The sequence below is a fragment of the Aethalodelphis obliquidens genome, unplaced genomic scaffold, assembly GCF_003676395.1.
Source record: "Aethalodelphis obliquidens isolate GAN/ISIS:26980383/991018 unplaced genomic scaffold, ASM367639v1 scaffold75, whole genome shotgun sequence".
In the NCBI taxonomy this organism is placed as follows: domain Eukaryota; kingdom Metazoa; phylum Chordata; class Mammalia; order Artiodactyla; family Delphinidae; genus Aethalodelphis; species Aethalodelphis obliquidens.
In genome coordinates, this window is record NW_020838019.1 from 3182899 (window position 1) to 3197507 (window position 14609).

At 53.8% G+C, this 14609-nt stretch overlaps 1 protein-coding gene across 1 annotated transcript in view; it reads right to left on the reverse strand.

The window, feature by feature from the left end:
- ZNF423 (zinc finger protein 423) overlaps positions 1-14609 on the reverse strand; it is a 269850-nt gene that overhangs the window by 19925 nt on the left and 235316 nt on the right. Inside the window, exons 5-6 of the mRNA XM_027092155.1 lie at positions 10780-10911; positions 9012-9127 (exon numbers count right to left, since the gene is read on the reverse strand). Coding sequence (XP_026947956.1) covers positions 9012-9127; positions 10780-10911 — 248 coding nt within the window. The remainder of the gene's footprint in view (positions 1-9011; positions 9128-10779; positions 10912-14609) is intronic.

Genomic DNA, 14609 nt, shown 5'->3' on the forward strand with positions numbered 1-14609 from the left:
AACTCTCCTTCTTTTACTCCTTTCCTTGGTTTGTGTTCTCTTTCCTTTGTTTCCTACTTTCTAGGAGCTAAAAACAAATATGGTAAAACATACGGTGGATGGATGGATGGATGGATAGCAGAAAGAAGCTTCACCCTCCAGAAACTCACATTAGAATGGGAAGCCAGGTGCAGACATAATTGTTGTAGTCTGTATATAGGCAAAGGGATCAGGGCGTTAAATGCAGGGCTGGAGAAGCCCAAGGAGGGAGAATCAGGGAGGGCTTCTCAGAGAAGGCACCCCCTGAGCTGGGGCCTGAAGACCGAGAAGAAGGGAAGGGTGTTCAAGCAGAAGGCTCAGCAGGGGTACATGCGTCCCGGAAGCCAAGACAAGAACGACCCAGAAGAATGAAGCAAGAAGGTGCTCACCCCTCTCCAGCCTGACCGCCCTCTTCTCTGTTCTCTGGACTCCCCAAATCTGTCCGTGCCTCTGAGCCTTTGCACTGGCTGTTCCCTTTCCTGGAAGCTCCCCCGGCTCTTCCCTGCACTGGCTCTTTCTCAACCTTTAGGACTCAGTTGAAACGCCAGCCTTCCTTGACCACCTGATCTGATTTTTCACCCCCAACACCCCCTCCTCCTTGCCCCGACACACATGCACACAGACACGCTTCACTTTCTGTCCCAAAGCAGTGTTTTACTGTCTTCAAAATCCCACAGTCTGAAACGACCTCGTTCACGTATTTCCTGACTTATTGTCAGTGTCTCCCGTAGACTATCGGCTCTGTGAGAACAGGGACCTTGTGTACCGGTTCACAGCTGCAGCCCAGGCCCCCGCAATGGCACCTAGAATAGGTACTCAGTAAATGTTCGTGAAACGAAAATGGAACGAGGGAAAGGGTCAAAGCAAATGTTCACAAAGGCTAAGAAGGAGGGGTGCCCCTGGAGCTCAGACCATGCCCCTGGCTCACAGACACCTCCCCCTGGCTGGGTACCAGGATTCCTCCCGGCAGGGCCCAGCTTGCCCCATCGGAAGGGCTCCAGGTTGCTAGTTAGAATACCTAGCTTTGCTTTTAATCAATTGTAATCATTTAGCTGGCAGCGGCGTGATTAGGCGCACACAGCAAACAGCGTGAGCTAATCCTTTAAACGCGCCTGCTCAACGCCAGGCTGGCCGCTTTGCCGCTGCAGGCCGGCTCCGGACGCGCTTCCTGCGGCCCCTTGCTTTGTCGATGAGGGAGTCTAGATTCCAGGGCACGGGGCAGGCCCGCTGCTCCCCGCGCCCAGCCCAGCCCCGTCACAGAGGTCTGCAGGATGCCAGACGTTCCACCATCAAGAGACCTTTCTCTGGCTCAGCCTCCTGTGACAGCACCCGGCAAAGCTGCCGTAGGTGGGAAGGTGGCAGCGCCAGGAAGCGTGAGGTCTTCTGAGCTTCCTGTCTCCACGACTGGACCCCATCCTTCCTCTCCCCAAGCCTGACCTGAGCTGAACTGACCCCCTTGCTCCTTGCAAGAAAAGTTGCAGGTTCCTGGCCTCAAGCTCCAGCCTTACGAACACGGCTACAGGCCTGGCTCCGCACAACGGTCCCCAGGGCGCTTCTGCCTGGGTCCACCCGCAAGGAGTTTCTTTTGCATCCCCTGTTACCGCTATTTGTGCTACCTGCTTGGCCCAACTACTAAAATCGTTTCCGGTTCCCCTGACACAGGCTTTTTATAGTTCAGCACCGCAGGTCTCATTTAAATCTATTAGCTCGTAATAATGGCAATTCATTTAAACTTTGGAGGGTTTCTGTTTGCCTTGGTGGCGAAGACAATTTGGCTTTGCATGTGGCTCTGCCATTTGCAGGTGACCCTGGGCAAATCACTCAACCTCTGAGAGCCTCAGTTTCCATATCTGTAAATGGGAACAAGAGTGCCTACTTCACGGGATTGTGTTGAGGCAATCCACACAAAATGCTTAAGACAGGACCTGGCCCACACTAGGGATCCACCCAGGGTGGTGGCCGTTATAACTACTTCTTGTCCAGTTTCAGGAGGAGCCTGTCCGCCTGTCACAGGCCAGCCACGTATGGATGGGAATCGGTGTGCCCCCTCATGGCTTCCCTCAGCGATAGTGAAGAATGGGATGCAGTGAGGCTGTTGGGAAGGAGAGAAGGCGATGCCATCCCTGCCAGTGTCTGTGGACACAGAGGTGTCCACGGGGATTCAAAGACAGCTGGGCTGGGCAGGCAGAGCCATTCCCTCCCCTCAGGTCAGCTAACCCCTGGCAAGGGGCCCACAGGGCCCTGGGCCTTCATCTGCTGAGGCCTGAGGCTGGAAATGCAAGGCCAACAGCCCTGACATTTTCGCGGTCTGTGGCTTACAGGGTTGTCTCACATCCCCAACCAAATCTGCATACCTCCCTCCACCGAGCCCGGGCACAGCTAAGGAAAACGGGGTCCAGAGAAAAGGCCTGGGACAAAGGTGCTTGGAAACATGTAGAAAGGGGGACTTCAAGTCCCAGCCTCTGGCCCCCACTCCATGCCCTTTCCCCCTTGCCTCACTGCTCTGTACCCAGCACCTCCCATGCCCCATTGGGGGCCTCCAGTGCCCATGGCCTTGAGACTTGGCTGGGTGCCACAGAAGGAAGGATTTAGAATCTCACTTTGTTCCAACTCAGGCCAGAAATCATGAAATCACAGCAAACCCCAGATGGAGGGGACCCTAAAAAGTCTTCTGATCTTAAAATGGCTAATGCTAGTAATATACTACTACTAATGAAAACAATGCTAATAATAATAATAGTAAACGATAATAAAAACAGGCAGGTGTTAGTAATAACCAAGCTCCTCCTACGTGCCACCCACTGTGCCAAGGGTTTTATGACACGACCACGAGGTAGAAACTATTAATACTCCATTTTACAGGTAAAGAAACGGAGACCCACAGCTGATGAATGATGGAGCAAGGCTTCAAATGCAGAGCCGTTCTCACGAAGACTGTGCTCGCAGCCTCTCCCTCTGCAGCATTTCAGACAAGGGCTCTGTTTGCACACCCCTACCGACAGGGACTTCACCACCTTCCATTTCTTCCACGTGTAGACAGTTTTCCCACGTAGTGGCTATCTGTGGTGTCTACCAGCCATGCTCCCCTTCCCCTGACGGTTGGCATTGAGTGGCCCCACCTAGGGCCACAGCTCACTGGAGCAGGTTTGGACAGTTGACCTGAGTGCAACCATCAGATTCCCACTCCAGGGACCTAGAACCTGTTGCCTGCACGCCGACTGTTACCCACAGTCACCATTTCTGGGTGAGCTGGGTGTTGCTGCCGGCTACTTGTGTAACGACATCCCCACACTAAAGACACACCTGTTGAAATACCCAGGTGTGTCTGTCTCAGCAGAAACGACAGGAGCTGCGGCGGTGCTGGCCACCTTCCTCCTCGTATAGAGCAGCCCAGAGAGTCAGGCTGCAGAGAGAGAACACGACACGAGCCAGAAAGGGGCAGAGGCAGAAGGTCCCTGCCTTGACAAAGAGCACTTGGTTCCTGGGAACTGGACAGCTGAAAACCCGACACTTCCTGCTCCTGGCATCCAAAGCCACGCCTGTGTCCCTACAAGTTAAATCCCATCTTGCTTGAGCTATAACCCCAGAGAGCGATGCCTGAGTCTGTCAGAGAAGAAAATCCACGTCCCGAGTCTCCGCCCACTACCGGAAGTCTGGGGGCCACTGGAAGCACGCTGAGGACCCCCTCATCCCAGCAGAGCTTAAAACACTTGAAGGGCTTCCCTGGTGGCTCAGTAGTTAAGAAGCCGCCTGCCAATGCAGGGGACACGGGTTCGAACACGTGTGGGACACGGCTTCCCTCCAGGAAGATCCCACATGTCGCGGAGCAACTAAGCCCGTGCGCCACAACTACTGAGCCTGCACGCTACAGCCCGTGAACCACAACTACTGAACCCACGTGCCACAACTACTGAAGCCCACGCGCCTGGACCCCCTGCTCCACAACAAGAGAAGCCACCGCAATGAGAAGCCCGTGCACCGCAACTAAGAGCAGCCCCTGCTCGTCGCAACTAGAGAAACCCGTGCGCAGCAACAAAGACCCAATGCAGCCAAAAATAAATAAATAAAATAAATAATTAAAAAACAAACACTTGAAGACGACTGTCCCCACGCTCCCCCGGCAATCCAGCCAAGTCTTCTCCTGGTGAACTAGCCCCCTGAAAGCTCCTTGAAACCAAGCGGCATGCCCGGAGCCTAGCACCCTGCCTGGGCTGAGTGGGGTGTATATGTCTTTGTGTGTGCATTTGTGTGTGTGTTTAGACGAATCTTGTTCAGGCTTCCCTATTTCTTCTCCCTACCCCCAGCCCCTGGCAATTACTGGTCTGTTTTCTATTCCAGTATTTTTGCCTTCTTCCAGAACATCATGTACATAGAACCACACGGTATGGAGCCTTTTGAGCCTGGCTCCTTTCACTTGCCCTTTACCATTCACGCATGTTGTTGTCTGTATGAGCAGTTGCATTTTATTGCCAAGTAGTAGTCCATGGTACGAATGTAAATACATCTGTCTGTTCATTTACCAGGGAAGGGACCACTGCGGGGGGGGGGGGGGGGTTTCCAGTTTGGGGCCATTATAAATAAAGCTCTACCATCATTCACATAGAGGTTTCTGGATGAGCGTGTTTTCAGTTCTCTGGAATAAACACCCAGCAGTAGGATTGCTATGTCATAGGTTAACTGTATGTTTAACGTTGTAAGAAACTCAAAAACTATTTTGCCACACGGCTGTACCATTTTTGCATTTCCCCAGCAACGCAGGAGAGTTCCAACTGAACCTCCATGCCCTGGCTGGCACTCGTCGGTTTTTTGCTTTTGTTTTAGTCATTCTACTAGGTGTATAATGGCATTACGTCATGGTTTTCATTTGCTCTTCCCTAATTACTAACGATGCTGAACATCTATATGTCTTCTTTGGTGAAGTGTTGAAATTTTTTGCTCCTTTTTTTGGGTTGATTTCCCCTCTCATTATCAAGTTTTAAGAGTTAAAAAAAAATATGCTCCGGATATAAGTCCTTTATCAAATATGTGATTTGCAAATATCTGCTCCCTGCCTGGGACTTTTCATTCTCTTAACAGTCAGTGTCTCTCAATTTGGGTTCAAGACGTAAATCAGATAATATGTCTTCCCATTGTGATGCGCGGTTTCCCATCACAATGGGGACAAAATCCAAAGAGCTCTGCTGTCCTATGAACCTTGCCATGACCTTGCCTCCACCCACCGGCCCCCTTCACACCCCCCACCCACTCACTGTGCTTCAGCCAATTGTCACCTTCTGTTGTTCCAGCAACACACCTGGCTTGCACTGGCCACAGGGCCTTTGCACTCACGCCTCTCTTCCACACACTCTCTCCCTCTCACCTTCCAGACCTCAGCTCAAATGCCACCTCCTCAGAGAGGCCCTCCCTGACCACACTCACCAAGCTGTAACCAACCTCGCTCCCATTATGCTCTAGCCTATTACCTGGTTTTATTTTCTTCGTGTCATTGACCACTATTGGAAAGTGTCTATCAATCCCTCCAGAATGTAGGCCCTATGGGTGTTTCTCTGTCTCGCTCACCACTGTCTTGTCAGTTCCTAGATCTAGTGTCTGTACATAATGGGCCCTCTATCTACATGCTTTGAACAAATAAAGAGCAACTTGAATTCCCTCTCATGCACCTAATCAATGAATGTGCCCTGGTTTGTCCAAAGTTCTTTAAGTTAATCTCAGTCTCTGGGCAGAGCCAGGTAAACTCAGAATCAAACAGGACCTGCACCTCCCTCTTTCTGACAACTCCTATTAATGCATCTTAAGAGAACACTCCCTTTGGAGGCACGCATATCACTCTGACACAGACCAAGCCTTCCAGAGCCCAATCCTACCTCTATTACCTCTATATCCACAGCAGGAAGTCAGCTCCTACGGTGAGAGCAATCTTAAATTTCACATCTTCTCAAGACCTCTCAGCCCAGAGTCACTTGTGCCTACAAACGTTAGCTGCCCTGAGTCTCCCCACTGGACCTACATGACATACAAACCGGAGAGCCACTCAAGGCCCCAGCAAGGGCCAGGCCCTGTCTCCTGTTGCACCCCCCAAGCCCCCACATGTCACTCTAGGGAAATAATCCACCCGTCTGCCAGCCCCAGCTTCACCGTAATGACGATGAAATTTTCAAGGCCCGAAAAACCCTTCTCTCGAAAAACCAGAAAATTGTTCCTCAAGTTACTTAACGAAAGCCATTATTTGCATAGATTTGGCATTGCTACACTACTTCCATATTTAAATGGTCTGTAATTAAAATCATTAATTGCAGAAAATAGTGACTCGTTAAGGCTATAATTTAGTGAGGTTCTTGGCCTCTGAGGATCTGCCTTAAAGGTTGATGGGGTGACCCAGGGAATCATCAGCTCACACACACCATTCTGGTGTCTGGGACGTCTGCAGCCCCAGGTGCGTCCAGCCGAAGCAAGATCTGGCTTGAAACCACAGCTACCTACACCTGTGCATCACGAGCTAGGCCTCTGGCCCAGGGATGCTGACGAAGCTTGAAAAAGGCAGGACTGGGAAGTTTCTCTGGGCAAAACCTCAAAGCCAACAAGGAGAGCAGTCATCCGTCTCTTGGCATCCAGGACAATGTGGGGGGACCAGAGGGCTGAGCGAGCCCGAAGTTGAAGTGAATCATAGCTTATAGCTTATATGCTCGTGCGTTTAAAAGCGGCCTGCCATGTCGGGCTATAAAAAGCTTCAGTTGTCTGGGGACTTGGAGCCCATTTTGGTAGCTAGGTCAGGCTGGTAAGGCAGGTGGAGACAGGGTGAAGGGTGCATAGCCCGTGCACGAGCAAGGCTTCCTGGACAGATGCCCATCAGGGCTGGAACCAGTCCCCTTGGTCAAATGAGAGGGCAGTTAGCTGTTCCCTCACAGGCCTCGGCACAGAGGTTCACACTCAGTTTGTGGATCGATGGGGAGACAGCAGTGGGCCCTGGGTGTGGGCACTACCTTGCTGGTGGTCATTTCGTAGCAGAACCCCCTCTCTGGGCCTGGGTCCATAATCCTGTCCCACACTGAGATGGAATGAACGTTGTGTGAGAGGTACAGGACTTACAGGAACTCAGAGGGGCTGCCCGAAGAGTGAAAAGAAATGGGCTTTCCAGCCATCCACCTGGTGCAGTTCAAGGTCAGAGGCCAGGCCTGTCCGCTCTGTCTGCCTGGCCCAGGCCCGGGACCAGCCCATGGGAACAGGACCCTGACTGTCGGATGGTGAATCCCTCCTGTGCCCTCTGTGGGCCTGTTTTCACTTCCTCTGGGTGAAGTTGTCAGCAGCCGTGCAGACAGGATGGGTCCAGGCCTGGCTGAGCACATGGGCTATAGCGCAGTGAAGCGGGCTACCCTGCAACAGGCATGGCTACACCCCTTCAGTCCCAGAAGAGGGCCACCACTGCTGCCCTCCAGCGACATTATGACTCTGCTGTGGCTGCAGCCCTGAAACACGCAGCTGAATGCAGCATCAGCACCTGCATGGGGGTGCAGGCAAGGTGTACGGGGTGGGCGGACACACCTGGTGGGCCATAGTGTGTGCTAGTCCTTGGGGGTGGGGCTGTGAGGAACGCCAGCTCTCCTCTCCTTCCAGTCATTGGGGGATTCCCTGCCTCGCCCCTGTGACATTGGGCATGGCCACCTGAAGGGCTCTGGCCAAGACAACGTGGGAGCGAGATGTGGGTCGCTTCCCAGTGAAGCTTTGAGAGCGGTCTGCGATCGTCACCCCCTCCCTTCCCTGCTTCGGTGACCACGCAAACATGAGAGGAGATGAACCCGCCATCAGCCCAGGTCACTGACTGTCGTGAGCAGAGTTCCTCCCCAGCCACCTGATACGTAACACAAGCAACAGATAAGTCCTTGTTACCTGAAGACAGGGCTAAAGGATGTTTGTTCCCGCAGCAGAACCTAACCCGCATCCCAGCTGAAAACAGTGTTATTCTCACTGTGTGATATTCTGGCGTGTCTGTGTGTACGTGTGGTACTTCTGTGGATGCCTGAGTGTTACCTCTTTGGGGGTGTGGTGTTATGCTGTGTGTGTGTGGTGGTACTCTGAAAATGATGTCTCTGTGTGTATGCATAGGGACTGTGTGTGTGGAACTTTCCTTTGTGTGTGCAGTGTGTGTTTGATGGTGTGTGTGTGTGGTATTTCTGTGACAGCATGTCACCTCTCCAGTGTTAAAAGAGTTTCTTGCAAAAACCAGTGCGTGAGAAGGTGGTTTCACCTGCACACAGATCTGGGTCCCCAAAAACCAGTAACAGGTGGGAAGGGGCCCGTGGGATGCCGAGGGGAGTGGGCTACAGGAGCCCTGGGAAGCCCACCACAGCCGCTTCCTTTCCCAAGGACCCTCTCAGCTACTGCAGGCCCTGGATGGGGGGCTGAGGAAGCTGTAGGGCTGTGGTGCCCCATCTGAGGGCCACATCAGCCTCAGGACCACTGGCAAGTATCCCTTCCTCTGAGTTGGGGCCCAACCGGTATCCATTGCTCTCACTTTTCTAGCTTTCCTGGGCATGTTGGAGGTTCCAAGATCCCAGATCCAGCTTCCAGCCACACGCGGCCCCAGGACTCAGCCATGCAAGCCACACGGGCCACCAGCCATAGATCCAAAGTTCAGTGGAACATCATCATGTAATACCAGTGGGGAAATGAAATCCCTGAGAGGGGAAGGGACTTGCAACGGAAACGGCACAAATGTTAACCGTTCCGACTCTGGCTCCAGGCTCAGCTGCTATGGTCCAGCTCTCCTGAGAACGCTGGACCAGTGAGGCCAGGAGGCCATACCCCATACCAGCCAGCCAGGAGGGCAGCCACTGGCTCCAGACCCACAAGCACAAGTCCAGGGCCTGTTGCTTTTGCGGCTGGGGTGGTGCTGAGTACAAGATCCCACCATCATGGATGCACCCCAAGACCCTCAGTGCCAATGGGAGCCCCAGAGAGCCCCAGGAGGGGTGTGTGCAGCAGACAAGGGCACTCACCTGCAGCTCGGTCTGGAAGAAGAACTTCTGTGGGCACTGCGAGCAGTCGTAGATCTTGTCCTCCTGTCCGTGCACAGCAAAGATGTGCTGCTGCAACTTGTTGGCCTGGACGAAAACTGGACATGGACATGGACATGGCCATCAGGGGGCCAGACACTGGGGACACGGGCCCGGCCAACCAGAGCAGCTGCTCCACACCACTCCCACGTAGGGATCACCCAGGCATGGACATGGCGGCCAAACAGTGGGCTACTGGAAACACTGTTGGCGCACGCTAGAGAGGGCTCAAGCCAGTGAAGTTGAACTCTGCCACTTATAGGCTGTGCAACACTGGACAAGTCACTTAACCTCTCTGGGCTTCATTTCCTGAAAAATGAGGACCACTAAAGTATGTAGTTCACTGGGTGGCTGGGAGGATCAAATGGGTTAATACTTGCAAAATGCTTAAAAGATGGCCTGGCACATAATTAGCCCAATGAATGTCATCGTCTTCATCATCGCCGTTTGCCAGATACCTTCCAAATGTGGGCTCCTTGAATACACACAGGCCTGTAAGGCGGGCACTGCTATTATCCCCATTTTATAGAAGAGAAAACTGAGGCACTGGGAACGTTGTGACTTGTCCCAGGTCTCACTCTGCAGGTGGCAGAGCTGAGATTTGATTTAAACAAGCTCAGCGCAGTGTCTAGTACAGGAAGGCACTCAATTAACAGGAATCACTCATCTTGCTGAGGTTGTCAGCATCCTCGGATCTCCACACAGGGGCCCCCGTGTCCTGGATGGGCAGACCTGGCAACTGAGGCCCCTTGGTGCCAGCCCCCGACCCAGCTCACAGAGTGGGATGGTAACAGATGGGTGGGGGCTCCTGAGGTGGAGGGATTGAGAGGGAAGAGGCACCAGTGTGTGCCAAGACTCCTGGGAACCCCAGAGGGGTGTGAGTGTGCGGGGACTTCCCCCGCTGCGGAGCCCCTTCCTCGGGCCTGTCGCAGAGCAGGTCACAGCCCCGGCCTCCCGGTGGCTGTATCCTCCATGTGGTCCGGACCCTGGGCACACACAGGAGGTGGCCCTGAAACAGCTGTGTGTCTGGGAGGTGAGCACTTCAGAGATCCCCTCCTGCCAGGCGCCCTCCTCAGGGTGGGCTTCCCGCCGTGGCAGACGACAGATGTCAGGGAGAGGCAGGGGAAGGCCAGCCTCCCCCACGCACACCGGCTGCCATCTGGGCAGCAGGAGGGGGGCCGGCAGAGCCCCTGAGACTCGCCTCAGGCCGGGACAGCCACTCGCCTGGGCCAGCAGCCAGTCTGGGGGCTGGGGACTTGGCCGGCAGAGCTGCCCTTGACCCCTCCAGCCTGGAGCACGGATGAAGCAGGGGCTGGGACAGGCCAGGGAGGAGGGGGAGACAGGAGGTGTGCGAAGGGGGAACCCCACTGGTGCTGGACAGAGCTCAGAGACGAGCCTGGGGCCCGTGAAGGGCCAACTGCAAGGAAGGGCAAGGCTGGGTGGGAAAAAGCGTGGTAGCAGTTGAGTGCAGGGGTGGGAGGAGGGCTAGGAACCCACGCTGCCGAAGAGGAGAGAGCAGAGAACGAAGACGGGAAGGGCCGGGGTCAGCTCTATGTGGAGGCAGGCGGAGCAATAGGGCTGCGGATCCCTCAGGGGCTTCCCCGTGAGCTCCGGGGCCACGTTGGGCCAGATGCTGAGGGCCAGGGATTGAAGCGGCCGGGCCCCCAGGTCCCTTCCCTCTCCCCACGTGCTCCCCGCCAGGCACACTTACCTGTGAAGCACACGGGACACTTGAAGGTGCCGCCCATGCCCTCGAAGCTGTGCTCGATGAGGTGACAGAGGAGCTTGGCCGGGGAGTCGAACATCTGGTTGCACAGCTTACACTCATGGTTGATGCCTTCCTCTGCAAGGAGAGCCACGGCCAGTCAGCAACCCTGCACACCGTGTCCTCCTGCAGGAGTCCACATGCCCCCAGGACACCCCAGGCCAGCTCTCCCTGACCCCCAGAACCAGGGCTGGGGAGGGGCTGTGGATGCCCAGACCCATCCCAGCTCTAGATGGTCCAGCTCCCGGAAGGCTAACAGACCCCAGGGGGCGCCAGCCCCAGATATCTGGCTCTTGAATGTGTCATTTGCTGTGATTTCTCCTGCTGGTCTAGCAACAAGGCAAGTAGCTTGAATCCTAGACTGTATCATAGAGGAGAGGGGCCCAGGATGCGGTCCGCATGGGAAAGGGAGTCCAAGCAAAATTTTAAAAAATCCAATAGACCATTTATCGAGCATGTACTGTGTGCCAGGCGGGGATTCTGTGGGGAGCTAAGCAGGTAATGCTCTTGCCCCCATTCTAGTGGTGGGGAGACAGATAATAAGGACAATCAACACATAAGCGTCAGGAGGTGACGAGGTAACACAGGGAGCTCTTGAGGGCAGAGTCGAGGGCAAGGCCCTGAGGTGGGCCCACGCGGGGCCATCTGGATGGCAGTGAGGGGGCAGTGCCTGACGGTTGGGGGGCCAGGGACAGCATGGGACAGTGGGGACCCAGGGATGCACTTCGCAAAGAGCCTTGCCGGCCACTAGAGGGCTTGGGGATTTTACTCTAAGAGGGATGGGCAGCCCCTGGAAGATACTGCAAAAAACAATAAAGTGCTCTTTTAAAAATTTGTAAACAGACGGTCTACCCAGTGCTCACGGACAGTGGAAAGACACCCTTTGCTGCTTCCAGATCAGAACACAGCTCCATCTCCCCACCTGGGAGCTGCTATGACCCTAAACCCTCACTCAAAGGTGCCCAGAGAAGAGAGGGTGACCTGAGCGCCAGCTTCCCACCAGCAGAGCTGAGGTCTGGTGCCCTGACACAGGACCAGCAGGGCAGAGTTCAAATCCTGGCTTCTTCTTCAAGCCATGTGGCCTGGGCAACAGTTCACTTTCAGTAGAGTCCCTGCCTCACAGGGCTGTGAGAGAATGAAAGGGGCCATACCAGTGACCAGTGCGGCTCACTGGTCAGTAGCGGTGACGGAGAATCGCCCCAGCTTGAGTGTCACATCACCCAGGGTTGGAACCTGACTCTGCTACTTACTGCATGATCTTGGGCAAGTTATGTAACCTCTCTGTGCCTCGGTTTCCTCTTTTGTAAAATACTCAATAATAGCTTCCTTAACACTACACACCTACGAGAATAGCCAAAATCCAGAACACAGACAATACCAAATGCTGGCAAGGATGTGGAGCAACAGAACTCCCATTCACTGCTGGTGAGAATGCAAACTCACACAGCCACTCTGCAAGACTGTTTGACAGCTTCTTATACAACTAAACATACTCGGGCTTCCCTGGTGGCGCAGTGGTTGAGAGTCTGCCTGCCGATGCAGGGGACGCGGGTTCATGCCCCAGTCCGGGAGGATCCCACATGCCGCAGAGCGGCTGGGCCCGTGAGCCATGGCCGCTGAGCCTGCGCGTCCGGAGCCTGTGCTCCGCAACGGGAGAGGCCACAACAGTGAGAGGCCCACGTACCGCAAAAAACAAAACAAAACAAAACAAAAAAAAACTAAACATACTCTTACCATATGATCCGGCAATCTCACTCCTTGGTATTTACCAAAAGGAGTTGAGAACTTATGTCCACACAAAAGCTTGTGCGTGGATGTTTATAGTAGCTTTATTTAAAATTGCCAAACCTTGGAAGCAACCAAGATATCCTTCAGTAGACGAGTGGACACATAAACTGTGATACATTCAGACAATGGAATATTATTCAGTGCTTAAAAAAAAGACATTGGGGCTTCCCTGGTGGCGCAGTGGTTGAGAATCTGCCTGCTAATGCAGGGGACACGGGTTCGAGCCCTGGTCTGGGAGGATCCCACATGCTGCGGAGCAACTAGGCCCGTGAGCCATGGCCGCTGAGCCAGCGCGTCTGGAGCCTGTGCTCCGCAACAAGAGAGGCCGCGACAGTGAGAGGCCCGTGCACCGTGATGAAGAGTGGCCCCCGCTTGCCGCAACTAGAGAAAGCCCTCGCACAGAAACGAAGACCCAACACAGCAAAAAAAAAAAAAATAAAAAAAAAGAGACATTAAATGCATATTACTAAGTGAAAGAAGCCAATCTGAAAAACACTACATATTGTATGATTCCAACTATTCTGGAAGAACTATGCAGACAATAAAAAGCTCAGTGGTTACTGGGGCTGGGTAGGGAATGAATAGCAGAGCACAGAGGAATTTTAGGACATGATACCACTATGTATGATATTATGCTAATAGGTACATATCATTATACACGTGTCCAATCCCACAGAATGTACACCAAGAGTGAGCCCCAAGGAAAACTGTGGACTTCAGGTGACTACGATGCTTCACTTTAGGTTCATCTTCACAAAAAAAATGTACCATCATGGTGAGTAATGTTGAAAATGTGGGAGGCTATGCACGTGTGGGGCAAGGGATCGAAGGAAAGTGTGTATCTTCCTCTCGATTTTACTGTAAACCTAAAACTGCTTTTTAAAAAGCCTTTGAAGAACAGGCTTTAAAACAACGTCAATCCCGGGACTTCCATGGTGGTCCAGGGGTAAAGAATCTGCCTTCCAATGAAGGGGATGCGGGTTGGATCCCTGGTCGGGGAACTAAGATCCCACATGCCCCGGGGCAACTACTGAGCCCGCGCGCCTCAACTAGAGAGCCCACGTGCTGCAACAAAAGATCCCGCACGCCTCAGTGAAGATCCCACATGCCACAACCAAGACCTGACACAGCCAGAGAAATAAAGAAAATAAAGAAAATACATATTTAAAAAAGCCCATCCCCCCCATCAAATAGCCTTCCTCTTATAGTTGATGTGAGAATTAAATGAGTTAATACTCCTTTAATACATGAAAAGGGGTTTTGACCAGCCCCTGGCACACAACAAGCACTCAATAGGTGTTTGTTGCCAAGCGTGCCAGTATCGGGGAGAGTATTATCTGGGACAGCCAAGGACACAGGCTCCCCTTCGGGCTCCCCCAGGGAACCAGCCTCACCAAAGGTGCCAGGTGCTCCGATTAGCCCTCAAAGGCAAGAATTAGGTAGCAGAGGGGCTCTGCCAGTGGCAAAACACAAACACAGATGGGCTGAGGCTCCTGGCGAGTCCCTGGGTCCCCAGGCCCTGGCAGGGGCTGGCAGGGACAGCAGGCATCCCCCTGGCCCAGCCTTCCCCCACCCCCACCCCCGCCCGGCACCCCACCGCGGAGGCGCAAACACACACGTGCGTGTGCAGGTGGGCCTGCCCCACATAGCCCACTGGCTGGAATCTTCCGGGTGTTTGTCACGCCCCTGGAGCCCCGGCAACTAGGCCACATGCACCCGACAGAGATTCAAGCTGATCTTCCATTTATACTGGCGAAAAAGGAATTCATTGACAAGTTTTGGGACACAGGGCAGGCTCAGCACGCTTGCCTCACAGGCCCCAACGCACGTCCTCCACTTCCCTCAGGGAGGCTCTCATCATAATTAGAGATGGCCTCCAGTGTGGGGGGACTGCCTCAGAAGACCCCCCCCCCCAACACATGCCCTGCTCACCCCCTCCCCCGCCCAAACAGTGCTTCGCAGAGCCTGGCACAGAGTAAGGAATGAGT